The 16530-nt window shown below is 39.1% G+C and overlaps 1 protein-coding gene across 1 annotated transcript in view; it reads left to right on the top strand.

The window, feature by feature from the left end:
- Window positions 1-10337, top strand: part of FAM169B (family with sequence similarity 169 member B) — a 37468-nt gene extending 27131 nt beyond the window's left edge. Inside the window, exons 6-9 of the mRNA XM_030456915.1 lie at window positions 4005-4187; window positions 5723-5851; window positions 8958-9019; window positions 10073-10337. Of these exons, the coding sequence (XP_030312775.1) occupies window positions 4005-4187; window positions 5723-5851; window positions 8958-9019; window positions 10073-10294 (596 nt within the window). The 3' untranslated portion in view covers window positions 10295-10337. The remainder of the gene's footprint in view (window positions 1-4004; window positions 4188-5722; window positions 5852-8957; window positions 9020-10072) is intronic.
- Window positions 10338-16530: the final 6193 nt, after the last annotated feature.

Genomic DNA, 16530 nt, shown 5'->3' with positions numbered 1-16530 from the left:
TACAGTATGATAAAAAACATGCTTCAGTGGAGCCAAATAAGCCAGAACAGATCTGTGGAGCATGGCTATTTCAAACATAAGTCATGTGAGTGAATCATAGAAACAGTGACCAAGGTGGAGAGAGTCTGTTTTATCTTTGCTACACATTTAGCATGCCATTATGCAAACTAAATTTTCAGTGGACTTCAGTGATTCCAGTTAACTGTCTTGGCAATTCTGTAAAGTGATTTCCATTTGCCAGTTCCTAGGTGGCCTATACAAAGTGAACTTGGTACTTTTGGTCCAGTTCCACACATCCATCCATTTTAACAAACCTCTTGAGCTGGATCTCTTTCGACAGCCTCGCTGAAGAGGGACAGATGGTCTTTGAGCACCTGCCTTGCTCACAGACACAGTAACCACAAGTCAAGGTTTTGAGACAATTTGGCAGCTACTGACAGTGGCCATCCTGCACCTGTTGTGTAGATAAACAGAAGACCCGTTCTTCAAGGCTATCACTTTCCGTGAGCATTAGACACCTTTATTAAAACAAAATTTATTCATGACTACACAGATCATCACCCTAGCCTCTCTGGTATGTGCCTATTCCTGTCCAATGACAGGCATGCAACCTTTACCACTGGGTATACTAAAGATTGATGAGATGGGCTAAGTCACTAATGAGGCTGATAAGACACTTTGTCATGTGCCAAGATAAATGTCTCCAATTTTATCTATGTCAGCAGCTTCCATATTAGACAGCTGAGAAGTTAGACCTCACTGAATGTAGCTACTTAAAGGTACAACAGGAAATGACAGCTTTCTGTCCTTGTACCTTTTTGTGCAGACAGCAGCCTGAAAATGAAATATGTTGCAGCAACTCTTCATATCTGTTCTATATTTTTTTAAGTCTTTCAGATTTTTTTTCTTGGTGTGCTCTAAATCTGGGTGAAAACCTCAAGAAGAAAGTGTTTTGTGATGTAGGATTAACAGCCGTGGTTACTGACACTTTTTTTTGTGCAGTGAGACCATGTAATTCTCTGAAAGTATTTCTTTTTTTATTTACTGAGCATTAGTAATTGCTGAAACTGGACTTTTACCACCTTCACGTAAATGTGAGGAGAATGTAGAAGATTCATCATGCAAATAAATAATGAAGGAAGTTAGAGAATGCTATGAGCCAGGAGTGTCTTAGTCTCTTTAAGAATAGAACAGAACAAAACCCCATTTTTATGTACAGAAAAAAGACCACAGCTTTTGTTCCTGCTGATACATCTTGCAGCTTCAATAACACACAGGAGCTGCCTGATTTTGGACCAAGCTGTCTGTGGTACAAAAAGGAAAGGAGTCAGATTGCCAAAGTTTTGTCCCTTCCCAAGTTCACTGTGTCCCTTTTGACAAAACTTAGGGAAAGTGTGGAGAAATATGGTGTTCTCTGTGCTATCAGTCTAACCAGCCTTAACAAATTTTGGTCCTCTGAGAAGGCTGTAAAACATGAAGCTGAACAAGGAGTAAATGCATTGTTTGCTTCTCATTCATTCTTTAGAGATGCTCCACAAATCACAGTTTGGGAACACCTGACTGAAAAAACTCTAAGCTGGAATAAAGTAGGCAGCAAAGCAACCCTGCCCCAGCCTCCATTTTTTGCTACCTTAGAGCCTTAGGGATGGTTTTTGGAAATGGCTAAAATATATTTCACACAAGACTTAGTAAATTTCCTTCAACACTTTGGTGGCCCAGGTATTCCATAGATTCCTAAAAAGATAATTGGTTATTAATTTTTGCTGACTACTTGTGTTTCTTTAAAAAAAACACAAAAATCAGAATTGAAGTTACCATGACAGACAGCTGAAACCTTGTTGGATAATTGCTCTTCTCTCTGTTTTCTAGTAATAATATTTTAATGTCCCTTTCTGAGGCAGACTGAAGATTCTAGCTGTAAAAATTGAAATGACTACATACCAGTCAAGACATGAATTAATTTAATTTTATTGAAGCCAGAACCTTTGTTCCCCTTCTCACAAACAAACTCACACAATGGGTTGACCTTGGGTTCTATTCAGCAGAAATATTCCCCACCCTTTACACAAGCACCCAGCCTGCTTAAGGCCTGTCCAAACATGTGTGTGCCAAGCCAACATGTTCAGCAGTGAAATAGTCAGTATGCACAACTTTGTTTTGTTTGGGTCTGTTGGATGTGGGGTATGGGTTGTTGGGTTTTTTTTTTCTGGTTTGTGGCTCTTTGGGAATGCTAATGGCTGCCTGCTTTCCTGCCTGTGTAATATCTGTTTACCATTTTGCTGGCTCATAAGTTGGTCATTTGGCACTCGTGACCTAACCAAACCAAAAAGATCAAAGGCTTTCAAAGGGCAGACTTCATGAATACTTCCATCTCCATCACCACTGCCCTTATTTTCCCTGTCTCCTCCCTCACCTCAAAACTTAGTCTGTTTGTGTGTTTCAACAATGAAATCAACCTCTGGTCCAAATGTGTGAGAGCCCAGTGGTCACTTCTGGGCCACCACTAGCTTATGGTGACCTCTTTGCTTTTGGATGAGAACTAGAGACAAAGTGGCCTTTGTTCCAAAGGTTGGTTGGTTTGTTTATTTTATTTCAAATGGCTGTGGGCTATGACTCCTCTAATACCTTTCCCAGGGTCAAGGTGAAGACTGGCTTCCTGGTTTCTTTATTTACAGTGCCTTCAGACATCACAAGTTTTGGTCCTCTTCTCAACACAAAATTAGAAGCACAAACACAAATCAGCTTCTGGGATTGCTGCTCAGCAGTCTCATCAGGATTTACAGGAGTCAGACTATGTGAGATAATAAACTTATAAGGACACTTGCAATGTGCAGAAATTCTTAAAGGTACTGCCTTGATGAGGAAAAGTTTGTCCCTTTTTTAGAATGTAGAGTGCTGGAATCCAGCATCTGTGTGGCTGAGAGCTGACAATGAGGCTGGGGACATACTCAATTTTTTGGCTCATGAAAAATTAACTACTCCTCATGTATTACAAATATTGAAAGATTATAAACACCATCACAAACCATCTTTTTCCAACAGTGTGCTGAACATGTGTTTGAAGTTAAGCATGTACTCTGATTAAGCAAGAGTGGACCAAGCCTGGAGGTGAATGGATTAGTTATGTAGCTACATACTCTTGTCTGGCTGAGTCTATGTGATGTGGGTTTTTTGTTAAACAGATCTACAGTCTTGACAAATCAGGGTCTAAAATTAAATTTAGTCATATTGGCACTGCTTAATTGTCATCTTAGAAAAGGGAGTAATCAAAGTCAGGCCTAGTGACATGTACTAGGCACCAACTCAAGGAACTGAAGTAGACCTCAATTTAAGATAGGTATTGTCAATGTAATAAAGAAGAAATGGATCTATTAAGTAAAAAAGTCTTATACTAGAATTTAAGAACAGAGTGAAACAGGACTTAGTGAAGTGATGATACTTTCCTGTCTCGAGACACCGAAAACAACTTAGAACTGTTAAGTGCTAAGAAAGAAAAACAAGTAGTTCTTGATGAGATTTAAGCAACAAGGTAAGAAAACATAATCTTTTTCTATTATAAGTGTCTGGATATCAATTTCTATTTAAACTGCTGTGTACCCAGATAGAAGCAGCATGAAATTTTAATAAAGCTTTTCTAAAAATGAAAATAAATCAGTGACATTTTTCTATGATTACCTTATATATAGGTAGATGGCAAATTGATGTTGGTGATTCATTGCAGGGTTGAATGCTTATACTGTCAAGTAGTTTGGGGTCTGGTGTTCATGGTAGTCTGCACCAAATGTAATCTGCACAGTAAATTGTTAATGTACCTTGTTTAAGGTGAACATTGAAATTCTGGACTCTGAACATCTGTTCTTGATCGTTTTTCCCTTGACTCCCATTTGAGTTTACCATGCAGCAAGGTATTAAGGCATTATTTGTGGCTAGAATCACATAGCAGTTAGTGCAGCAATATCAATATTTTTATCTATTTCCTCTGTTTTTTTACTGTCTGCTTTCAGGGAGCCTATGTGATGGTACAACCAGTCAATGTTACTTGCTCCCAGTTTTGGATACTATATTCGTCCGGAGCAAGCACAGAAGAGGTGGCCTAGGGATGAAAATGCTGCATGATTTCTGTCAGTCTTTCGTGGCTGAGGATGCCTTGGGGATCAGCTGCCCTATTTCTGCTGCAATGTATCAAGGTAAATTGTTTGATGTGGAAGTGTTAGGTAAGGGTCATGCATAATGTATGAATTTCAATATGGTGTTGGTTCAATTTTCTTAACTGTGTACCAGTTCAGTGCACTTGTCTGAACTGTTGTTCTTGTGCAAGTGGTTACTTTCTTGAAATATCTGACTTTCTTGTAGAAAGGTAGGCCAGTATTTAGGTAAGACACTGAGAAGCATAAAACTCATGGTGCTTGTTTGACATTTTGCATTTTTGCCTCACTCTCTCTTAGAAATAGAATTGTTATTGCCCTTGACAGTGACTTACCCATTTTATTTGACACCAGAGGGAAAAGAATTGTAAGATGTTGTCAAGTCTACACTATGCACATAATGATCTTGTAGGCACTGCATTTGTAAGAAATTAGATTTAATGAGCCATATACTTGGGCTCATTCATCCAGTCACACCAGTATTTGTTTTGTATTGACTGTCTTTGAACATTTGGCACTTTTAAGAAGATCATTAAATAGTTGTGTTTGGGGTGGAGTTCTGATTTTGCTAGTAAAGTTTATAGGAAGTATCTGTGCTCACATTATTTGTAGAACTGTTTTCTGTAGAAAAGCTTTTTTTTTTTGTAAATTTTCTCTCTATGGTGGGATACAGTCTTTATCATAATTCTTGTGGGATGTTTCCATCTCCTAATAAGTCTCAACAAAATTTACACTGTGTCTATTTTACCTCTTGGCCAATATGTGCCACTGGATGTATATAAAGGTACCCTGATGTATAGAAATGTACCCCAGGAGTTTCTAAAGTATTGCTCCTTCTAAATTCAGGAAGGAATAGTATTGACAACCTTCTTTCTGTTCTCCCAATAGTATCTATTTTTCCTGTGGCTTAGACACAAACATCAATGGTTTAGACACAATGCATCAGAAAGCTGCTTTATTTATATGTTAATGCTAGAGATATATTGCAAGACTGCTTTCATCTCAATTAAGATTTGAGCTAATAGTGAATAAATTAGACTTGTATCATGTTCTAATTATGTTTTCTAGATCCTACTTTATATAAAAATACTAATACTCTAAGTTAAATTTTGAGTTAAATACTGTAAGTTAAATTTTTTAAATTTGCTGGAAAATACTGAAGCATCTTCCATTTCACAGCAGTGATGGTGACAAAACTCCTGCACTGCTGTTAATCTAAAATTTACTAAATGTCTGGAGTTTTGTGATGCAGTGCCAGAAGAAGGTGGCTCAGTAAGTGATTTCAAGGCCTGCATTTCTTCATTCACAAGGAAGTGAAGCAGATGGACAGGATTCAGTCTATGCCTGTTTAAGTTATTCCACATAGACTTTTCCTAAAAGCCCCACAAAAACAAAAACAAAAACAAAAACAAAAACAAAAAAAAAAAAAAAAAAGAAAAAGCAAGATGAGAGAAGAAAAGATTTTCAAAGGAACTAATGAAATTAGTTCTGAGAGAATTTCTGGGCTAGAAGACACTCTTTCTTCCACTGTACTTTTCACTCATTCATGCTTTTACCCTTTGGTTTCTCTTACTCAGTTTGCCAGAAATTCTTGCAGACTTATCCTGAGGAGCAGAAGCGACTGTGGGAGGTGGAAGCACCAGGAGATTGGAGCCAGCGAGTGAATATATGGTTAAAAATTCAGATGGAGTCATCCCCTGCAGGAAGTGAGTTAAAATAAACAGTGTGAACTTGGCCATGTTAGTTACATGAAGTTAAGAAAAAAAATCAAGGGTTAGATAGTGATAATAGGTGATTTCTCTGTTTGCACATGGAGAAACTACTGTGGTTCACTACTCTTTTCCCCAGTAAACAGGACAACTCTTAGAAATTATGAGGTAATGAAATTGAAATACAGAGACTCTGAGAGATACTGAACAAAACCCAGTTTGGGCATGAAGTGACTGTAACTCCCATTACTGTGCCCTTACCAGCAGGGTAGAAGTTAGCCCGAAAAATTCCTGTTACACAAGACAGTGTCTGGGTTGTAGAGGGGGGGTTGTTTCTCTGAAATTTCTACAAAGAAGAAATTTGTATGGCCAATGGGCAACATGCTTAATTACCTTCAGTTTGCTGCCAATACCATTCTTGGATGGAAAGACAAACATTTTCATTATGGCTTTTGAAAGATTCAAAATCCTGTCTGTCCTACAGGGTAAATCCTTCTCAGCGAGAGGTTTTTTTCTGCCTACTTCACAAAAGATAGCGACAGAATAGGAAAACTTTTGGGCAGTTCATATGGGGATCTTGTTGATCTAATCTGTTCAGCTGGTTTGGGGATCCATTCAGGCCCCTCTGCTGCATGCACACAAACTGTGATAAGCATTGGGTTCCAAAAGCAAGACACACATTGGCTCCTCCTGGAAGCTCAGAGAGGAGTGCTGCGGAGTCAATTGCTCCCATGCCTTCCCACATCTGTCCTGCTTTGTACTGGCTTGGGGAGCATCAGTGGAGACTTTGTGTTTCATCTCATCTACAGCACCCCACAGGAGAGTTAAGTCAGAATTTAGCTCTTGGCTGAGTTCCTCTTAAGCCATTATGGTTGTGTTCTTCATGCCTTAAGCCAACAAAAGTGGTGTTGCGCTGTCGTTTAGTCCATCTTGCTCAGCTCAGTTTATTAGTCAGTTGGAGAGAACTACAGCCAGATCAGCATACAGAAAGGGGATCCTGGAGAAAAGTATACATTCTTTTTTCTTTCTTCTTTTTGCCATCTTCTACCAAAAGAAAGCAAAACAAAACCACAGAAAAACAAACCAACAAACAAAACCTGAATAGAAATGACCCAAACCATGGGTAAAGATAATTTCACCAGAGTGGCTGTCAGTAAAACATACATGTGAAGCCTGGCAACTGCCTTGTCCAGTTCTGCATCTAAATGAGATACTTCATATCTATAAAAAGAGGAAGGAGAGCAAGTATAAACCAGAAACGGGGGGAAGATATATATGGGTTCTAAATTGTGATGTGATCTTTATAGTGGAAGGGAGCTGAAGCAAGTGAATTTGTTAAAATACATAATAAAAATCTGCTTTTAATATTATATTATAACCTTCACTTTAGTGCTCAGCTCACTGGGCATCACTTTCCTTTACAGTGAATGTGGTGAACAGGCTTTATTTCATCCATCTTCAGTGGAAAAACAACCTACTATAAAAGCAGTATTTAAAACAGTGTAGTGCATGTGTGATACTTGTTTTACATATGCAGTCTACCTCTGTGATTCTTTTGCTTGTGTTATCTCAGTAATGTGCAAATTATGCACCCAGGGAAATACCAAGGGAGAGTATAGGACCAAGAACATGGAGAGTTTCCCTGGTTTTTTGTCCTAAAGGCTGTGTTATTCCTGCTCAGCTTTGTTTGGTGGTAGCTGGTTAGGAAAATAACAAGAGAATTTTTAATCTGCTAGTAGAAGGTAAAGCAGAAATGTTTTCTAAGTGCAGGAATCTTTTAGCATCTGACCTAGCATGCTGTTTACCATATGTGTAGAGAGAAGCTTGTGTTTCCAGAGCTGTGGTGTAGGCACATGGGGAGGAAAATGATGGGGAATAGAATGGAAACCACTGGAGTTGTGCACTTACCTGTTCTATACCCACACTGTCATCCAGTCATTTAGATCTTTAGGGGGGCACTTGGGATCCTAGTGCTTCATTCCTACTTGCTGTCATGCAGAAAGCAAAAAAACAATGTAATTCAATGTTGTCAGCTCCAATCTGGATCTATGGCAACAACCATGAAAATAAGACAAGTTTTATTCTGCTCTAATTGCTTAGATCCCTCTTGGCATTTGCAATGCTGCAAAATGGAACAAAATTCTTGAGAAGAAAAATGGAAAATTCTGTTTACATTACATTATCCCCCTCATACTCAAGACTGAATACTATTAATGCTGTAAAAATTCTGCAATCATAGATACTCCAAAACAGGTTTCTATAACCCTGAGGTCAGGATTTTAAATTTTGCAAGGTTATGTGGCTGCATCTAGTGGCTGTACAGCTAAACTGCAGCATTCTGTTTACTGCAACTGATACTTCAGTTTGGATGTGCACAAATACAGACATATATACACACACAGATATTTTTTTTCTGCATGTATACATATATCTATAAAAGTAAAGGCCTCTAGCATATTTTCACATGTAGCTACAACTGTTCATTTTGAATTAATTCTTATTGTTTGAAAAATTGAGGGATTTATTTATAGCAAGTAGTCACAGTAAACAGGAACATAGTGACATTTCTCTTCTGGAGCTGACTGGAAGAACAGAAATTATTTAAAAATATTTGATTGTAGTTGCTAAATCTACCAGGAAGTGAATTGAGCTGTTTTGAAGTAGTTCAGTACTATATATAAAACATGTAAATGTGAAGCTAATTTAAAATGATAAGCAGACTGAGCAAGAATTAAAATCAATTTCAAATGATTGTTTATAATCCTTTATCTGAATTGATCAAAGTATTGGCATTTCCTGAAAAAGGAGAAAGGGGTGTGGGTTTTCTTGGTATAAGTGATCAATGGGTTATTTATTTAGCAGAACTTTCAAGCTAAGAAAGAATGAGAGACATTTTCTTTCTAGTACATTGTTCACCTTAGTCTTTTGTGACAGTGCACCCTGGTTTGGTTAGTTAACAAACAAAGGCAAGAGGAGTTGAAGGTAGCATTCAGGTGGCTTTTCCTGTTGTGTTTTTTAAATGAAAATTCACCATGGAAATCTTCTAACATTTTTCCCTTTGTAATCTCTTTCTGGGGTAAAACTATTTGTCCCATTTCTCCAGAGAGTGAAGTGGATTTCCAAACCAGTAAACCTAGGCAAGCAGGTGTGGACCAGAGGAGTAAGGTACAGTGGCTTATTTGCTGTTTTATGATTTCCTTTTCCCTTTTTGGTGAAGTAGTGAGGTTTGAATATGAGAGACCATCACAGACAACTATAAGTGTTTTTTTGTCACTGACCCATAGATTTATGTAGGTAATCACAGTGACACATATATCTACATATACATACACATTGCTTCATATAGCTAATTTATTTAGCCATAGTAGTTTGAGAGGCTAAAGAACAGAGGATACTTTTCACTAAATTATTTAGTTTGATCCTTACTGAGACAAGGGAATGATAACCAAGCTGACACACAGTGAGTGCCAAAGTTTGTATATGCAGTGGCTTTCTGAACTGAACTGAACTGTGATTTTTCCCTGTGCCTGTACAGGGGCTTGAGTGTGTGATACCTTTAGAATGAGTAAGCCAGGCTCTTAACAGTCCTAATTATTTTATCCTGCTACTCAGCTGCAGATCTGACAACAAAGAAAATTGGCCCAAACCAGGACTTTAGCTTTTTGTAGGATGGAGGCTTAAAACAGGCTGAGATGTTTGAATGAAGCCTAAACCTAGTTAGGAGTACATGTATCTGAGAAAAAAAAAAATCACACACAAAAAAAATCACAGTAATGAAGTCTTTTCAACTAATAAAGAAAAAGGAGAGACGAGTGGAAGCAAAACAAAGAGCTGTAGGGGTTGTTTCCCCAGTACATTTTGGTTGCCACACAATTAAATCAGCTTGTTTTCTTCAGCCATGGGTCTCCTGGGGGAGCTGTGAGAGCATCGGCCCCTGTGGTGCACACTCTTGCATTATGTGCTGTGGTCATGGCTTCAGAGCCCACCCAGACAGATCAAGGCTCCATCTACTCCCAGTTTTCTTTATGCTGACACTTCTGGGAACTGGGGCAGTGCAGCAGAGAGGAAGCTGCTCTATACAAATCATGCAGCTGAGTTTCTTGCCTTGCATGTTTATGGTGTCCTTGGTTGACAGAGGCATTTTATATTAGGATCAAGTCACTGTTTATGTTGTTTGTGTATAATTTGGTGTCCCCTCTGTCTTGGTTCTAATTTCAGGGTGTTGAATACATTCCTGGGGTTGGGAAAGTGGAAAGAGATGTCACAGAAAAAAAAGATGACACAGCAGCAGCTCAGACTCTGAACTCACAGAGTCCTGAACAAGAGGACTTGGAACAAGGTGCAGGCAATACTCAGCACTGCAAAGGAATCAGAAAAAGAGCAGGCCCTGGGGGCTTAGTTGGAGACAAGGCTGCCAAACAGTTTAGAATTCTACCATAATTACACTTTCAAAAATCAGCAAAACCTCAGTGTGGGCTTCAAATTTGTAACTGACTGTTCATAATTTGTAACGCTGGAGAGATTTCTTCAGGTAAGAGAAAATGTTTTTGCAAGACATGTTCTCCATCTTGTGTTTTGTTTTAATAAAGCTTTTGTTTGCTAATTGTCCTTTTCCTTTTCTTCTCAACAAGTAATTAAGTAGTAGTTAAGCCTAGTTATTTCTCTGCTCTGGAAAGATTTTATTGGATTGCGTGAGATGTCCAAAAGGGAATAATTGGAGTGCCTGTAGATACTGATGTAAGAAGATATTTCTATGGAAACCACATCCTGCATTATGGAAGAGAGATACTGCAACACATGTTGGCATCAGAATGACAGCTGTAACCTTCCATTCAAGGAGAACAATTGATCTTGACTTCCTTTCATTTGAGTTTTTCTAACAGAAAAATCTGCCACATATCTTGTGGTGGACAGGATGATGTACAAAATCCATTAATGCAGATCAAGTTTGATATAGAGAAAAAGAGTGAGCAAGCTACAGGCCTTAAACTGCCTTTAAATTGAGGTGAAGTTCAAGGTGTGTAGATTACCTATTGAGTGTTTTATTTCCTGTAGGCTCTTTCTTAATGTTTTGCATTTAATTAACTTGGACGTATAACTTATTTCACTAGATTACTCATCTTATGGCTTGGTAAAGAAATTTTGTTATTTCACCACAAGCCAGTTCTGTATTAGATTTTTGTTATAGTGAGGAATTTCTAAACATTGAATACTGTAAGTGAATTTCTTAAGGATCAGATCTTCAGTCCAGTGCCAGGGAAGGCTTTGCAGGGAGGTGGGCTCAGTAGGGTTGGTGAACCTGAATAAATGCAGCAGCCAGTAATTCTTAAGTGGGTGCCTTGGAACAAAGAAAGGTAGATACATTTTTCCAGAATCTAATCCAGCATTTCCAGGAACACAATTTTGTAGGCAGGCATTGTAGGTGTACTGTAGGGATGTATATTTTTCCCCCTGTACAGCATAATTGCTCATACATAGCCCTGTCACCCTGTTTTTGTTTAAGGTCGTGATTTAAGACAGCATTTATTCATGTATCCAAGTAACTTCTCTCCTGTTGAGCTGCTCAGGAAACCATATGCCTGAAGACACATCGAAATCAGACCTTTCTAGGCATATTTTTTTAAAAGAAATTTAAAAATTGCTATAATTGGAACTTAACTTTTTGCCAAGAGAATTAAAACACTGAATTGTGTGCCAGCCTTAATCATGTTGCTATGGTTCTCTTGTCTCAAAGAGCATACGTTTAGGACTAGCTTTATAATCTTCAAGTTGTTGATTCATCAAGTCACAAAGGGCATGCTATAAAGACTACTGGGAACTGTGTCCCCCTGTGTGCAGCAGCCCACTACATTCTTACTTAATGTATGGCTAAACACATGCTTTTTTCTTTTTTTTTTATGCAGTATTTGTGAAGAGTTGCAGTTGCTCCTAAGTGTGGCAGAAAATGATTTATACCTGTCCTCATGAACACTGATTCTGGAGTTGGAATAGCCTAGCAAACTAGCTTTATGTCTAGTTTACACTTAACAACCTTTATTATAATTGTCAAGGTAAGGTAAACTGGAGTTGTTCCAGCAAGTGGGGACTGTAGAAAGTTTAATCTGATTTAAGTATTTCAAGAAAAATTCATGCAAGAAGGCCTCCAAAAACTCTTTACTGGCTGTTCTCATAGACAAGTTGCTTCTTTCTTTTGTATAAGAATTGTTTTCCATGATTATGTTTAGGTTTTTGTTTTCTAAATAACACTTTTTCATCAAAAATCTCCATGATGGCAGCTGGTCATACTATAGAAGTAAGCAAAGGTGTATTTTATGAGATGGTGTTGGCAGATGGCTTGGTACTTTCTAATCAAAGAGTGTTATCACATCATCCTTCTAATCAAAACTTGTGACAGTTAAGGATGTTCTACATTCAGTTCATATACCCTGCCTGGCAAATGAAACACACCAAGCAAACCCAGCAGAAACTCTTCTGAGAATGCAGACTTTAGCCTGTTATCTATATAACATAAAGAACCAGAGCCAGAAGTTGAGTCCTGCTTAACACTACTAAACAGTACTACTAAACTCCTAGGCTATGGGTTGCATGAAGACACAGGCTTGGTCCATATTATTTCAGAAATGCTGAGTTACAGAACAATTAGCCTGAATATTGATTTATTTTTTTAGTGCTGTTGTAGTAGTACTTTAAGTTATCTGGTTAATTTAGCAGCTTTGACTTGCAACTCGTTCTTGGCAGACTGAAGCACTTCTTAGTGAGATCACAAGAATCCTAAGAGGGTCTGAAGCAGAAACAGATCCAATATCTTCGCTGTCTTAATAGAGCATAATGAAAAAAACCCACAACAACCCAACAGCACAAACATCTTTTTTCTCACAGTGGAATTTTTTTTATTTAAAAGAAATCTGCATTTACTCAAGGCTAGGATGCTTTCAGAGTGCTGGAAAAGTTGGGAAAGGCTTGAAAGAACATTGCAGTTTTTGGAGTCAAGTTTTCAAAACCTTGGGTTTAATCTCCCTCTGAATCTATTCTCTGGTGGCTGTGGATCAACACGATGATTTTCTTGCCTAGGAGAGAAGGAGGTAAGTGTGTGTGGATGAGAGGGGTGGCAGAGGTGCTGAGAGAAGGTTTGTACCTGCTCTTCTCACAAGCATGGACACTTAAGTCTGTCCTAGGAGTAAGATGTTTGTTAGACATCAGCATTAGAGTTAGCAGTGCTCTGTGTGTGTGTGTGTGTGCCAACTAAACACAAGTATTTGAATCACTCTCAGGAAAAGTAAACATAGGGATTTTAAGTTTTGAAATTTCATTGTGTTAATCTGTCATGATGTTTCACATAATGTCAGCCAGACAATTTCATGCATGGTTGCTCTATCAAAACTCATTGGTTTTGGTTGAAACAGTGCATTTTTTAGAAGCGCTTGTTTTGATCTGGCAGTTTTGATTTTCAGATGTTGGGCAATGGAAAACTGACACATTCATTGGCAAGTTGTTCTAAGGTCTTGTGTTTACAAGTGCACCCAGTTTTTCAGTGTGAATTAATTTTGTTTTAATCTCCTATGATGGGGTTTGCTTTTTGGTTTAATGCTGAGCTTATAGCTGAAAGAACCATTAAGCTGGAAGAACCTATCAAGATTCTTTCAGTGCGGGGATGGACACTTTGTGGTTTATCAGGACATCAATGAACATCACTGGTTGTTGGCTGTGTCTGTGAGGCAGATTCTCCTGACTGTGATTTATTCTTCTTGTCCTTTTGGAGAGATTTTTAATTTTTCAAATTCCTCTTTGAAGCAAGAACATCATCAGAGACCCAATCCCAGTTACAATTGCATGGATCATTATGGGCTGTATTTCCTGGCTGCTGCCACTTGTTGTTGTAAATCAACAGGAGATTCTTTTGTGGTTTCACATGTCTTAATGGTGAACAGGCAGAGCTTAAACAACTCGAAAGGATTCAGAAGTAGCTGTCGAATGCCTTGTCTTTAATGGCTGCAGGCTACCACTGAAAATATTGTCTCTCCAGCGTCATCTTTATGATTACCACGAGATGGCACCATTACATAGCTTAACATTGGCGTCATCTCGGGTGCTTGAGACGGTGCCCACGATTTCAAGGTAGCCCTAGTTGCCTTGGCTTCTTCAGGAAAGGTTCCCCCAATCAGCCAGGGGAAGATGAGGATGTGGTGATGCCATTCAGCCTTGTTTTATCTGTGGAGTGTTGTATCTTGTGTGGGCTGGGGATTGAGGTTTTCAAATAGCTGTGAAGCTAAGATGAAGTCATAGAATGGTATGAAATGCAGACTGCATCCAGACTGTCCCCCATCATATTCCTGTCTCCTCAGGAAGCCTGGGTGGGACTCCTCCCCGTTGTGTTTCATTGGAGTCCTTTAAGGGTGGTTCAAATGATATTTTGGTGTCCTTTCCTATGGATGAAGAAGGGAGGGAACAGCATAAATTTTTAAGCTGTTACCTCATGGGATCCCTCTTAACATTTGTATATCAAGGATGCACAGAAACAGACAAAATTACAGTGTTCAAATAGAGTTTCTGCTTTTTCAAATGTATCACTCAACTGCATAAAAAGAGCAAGCATCCAGCTATAGATAGTTGTTTGGGATTGACTTCAGCTATAGTTAGTTATTTGGTATTGACTTAGGCTTTCCTTTATGTGTTTCTTGTTGCAGATGAGCATACAATAAAATTTAAGTACATGGGAGACAAAATTAGGAGTTTGTAATTAGCCTGCTTTTCAATTTGTTTCCTCTTGCAATCCAATCTGATAGTGAAGCCTCAGTTTATTCTTCTCCATTTGCCTTAGACTTTAACCTTGGTTTATTGAATTTTTCTGTCTTGAAGGTTGTTGGGGGTTTTTTTGGTGGTTTTTTTTTTTTTTTTTTTTTTTTTTTTTTTTTTTTTTAAAGAAATCTTTTTGGGTTTAATTTAAACTGAAGACTGTAGTTTTGGAAGATCAATAAACTGCGTGTTCCAGCCACCTGACAGTTAGAAGAGTTGAATTTTATTTTTTTTTTAAATTCTCAGGGAGCAGATCAGAGGTTGCATTCACCAGGATGAGCACATTTGGGGGTGTAGGTACTCATTCACCAACATCTGATTTGTAAATTAATAGCTCAGCCTCTCTAGGCTGTGGTATGTTAAAGGTCAGTGACCACGAGAGGAGAAGCACTTTGGAACTACGTGTGCCCTCTGGTCAGCAGGAGTGCTCCTGGCTTAATGGCATTAATTTCATGCTGCTTTTAAGAAGATATAGATGTGCAGCATACCTTCAGTCCTCCTACCTGAAAGCTGTAATCCCCTCCCAGCTTTCTGCAAGGAGGGAGAAGAGGAAAAAAACCATCCTGAATGGATTAGTTCAACTGTCTCATTTTCTATGCTTTCCCTTGCTTGGCATGTCCCCTCTCTTCTAAGCCTTTGATAAGCATCTTAACTAAGATGCATTTTTGGTAAATACTGTCTTCAAGCCACCTGATATAAAAGGGCCTTCTGATTCCCCCATCCTCTCCAGATCTTGGGGCTGGCTCAGTCTTTTTAAAAGCTATTTCTCTTGTGCTGCATGCAGAGCCCATCTGCTGTAATACCGACTGAAATGCTGCTTTTATCCTTGTTTACCTAGAAGGTTGGTGGGTAAATCAATTGGAGTGAAAGATGTATTGTCCCTCTTTGCTCTGTGTCACAAGCACAAATATCTTCCTTTTAAAGCATCTCTTGGTAGAAGCCAAAGCCTTTGGCACAAGCCACCTCTGCTAGTTTGACCTCTTTTGTGCATCTGGAATGGAGGAGCAGCTCTGAGAAGCACAGAACAAAACCAGGAAAATAGCAAGAGAAAAGGTCAAGAAGAGGTCTTGCTCCCTGTAGACATCAGAAGTTTCTGCAAGATGATATTTAGCATGTCCTGCCTGAACAGTTAAGGCATCAAAGACACCAGTGCTTGGGTAGGTAATGTCCTTGTGGCTTGTTGGGTGGATCACAAAGCCCATGGCTCTGGTGTGCTGGGGATGGGAGGGAGGCATCTCCTGTCTTTCTACTCATTGAGACTGAGAGCTTCAGAGAGCCTTTGGCTTCCAGCAGATGAATGGACCATGCTGTGTTACTGGCCTTGCCTGGCTTTTGACTGACAGGCCTGAGCTGACAGGAGTGGTGCTGTGGTCTTGCAGGGGAATGGGAAAGCAGGTGTCTGTGTATCCTGAAGACAGAGCTGGCACCAGCTGGAGGCAATAGAAGTGCTCAATTTTTGCCTCTGTGTCTTTGCCTGGTCATGGCCTTGCAGTGACTTAATATCAGACCAGCAAGTCTCTTTGGTGCAGCATAAGTCCAGTGGCACAGATGATTCCCTGTGTCTTCCCATTCCAGCAATGGGACCTGAAGAGGAGACAAGTCACTGATAATTCACCTCTCAACTTAGCAGGGTCAGGACAAACAGGCCCCAGTCCTACGTAAGGAAAAAAGGCACTGGTATTAGAAATCCAGGAGGCAGCCAGTACCAGGACGCAGAAATGCTGGGAAATACAATCCAGGCAGCTTTGATGTTAGATTCTTCTGTGTATTTGTAGCAACAGATTGATACAACTGATCAGAAAGAATCATCTTTGCCAAATCCCATGGCACAACCCCTGCCCAGGACAGTAAGCTCATGTGGTGATGAAATGGACTGAGTTCTG

This window comes from Calypte anna, chromosome 10 (genome assembly GCF_003957555.1).
Source record: "Calypte anna isolate BGI_N300 chromosome 10, bCalAnn1_v1.p, whole genome shotgun sequence".
NCBI classification, from domain to species: Eukaryota; Metazoa; Chordata; class Aves; order Apodiformes; family Trochilidae; genus Calypte; species Calypte anna.
This window is presented reverse-complemented; position numbering and strand designations above follow the sequence as displayed.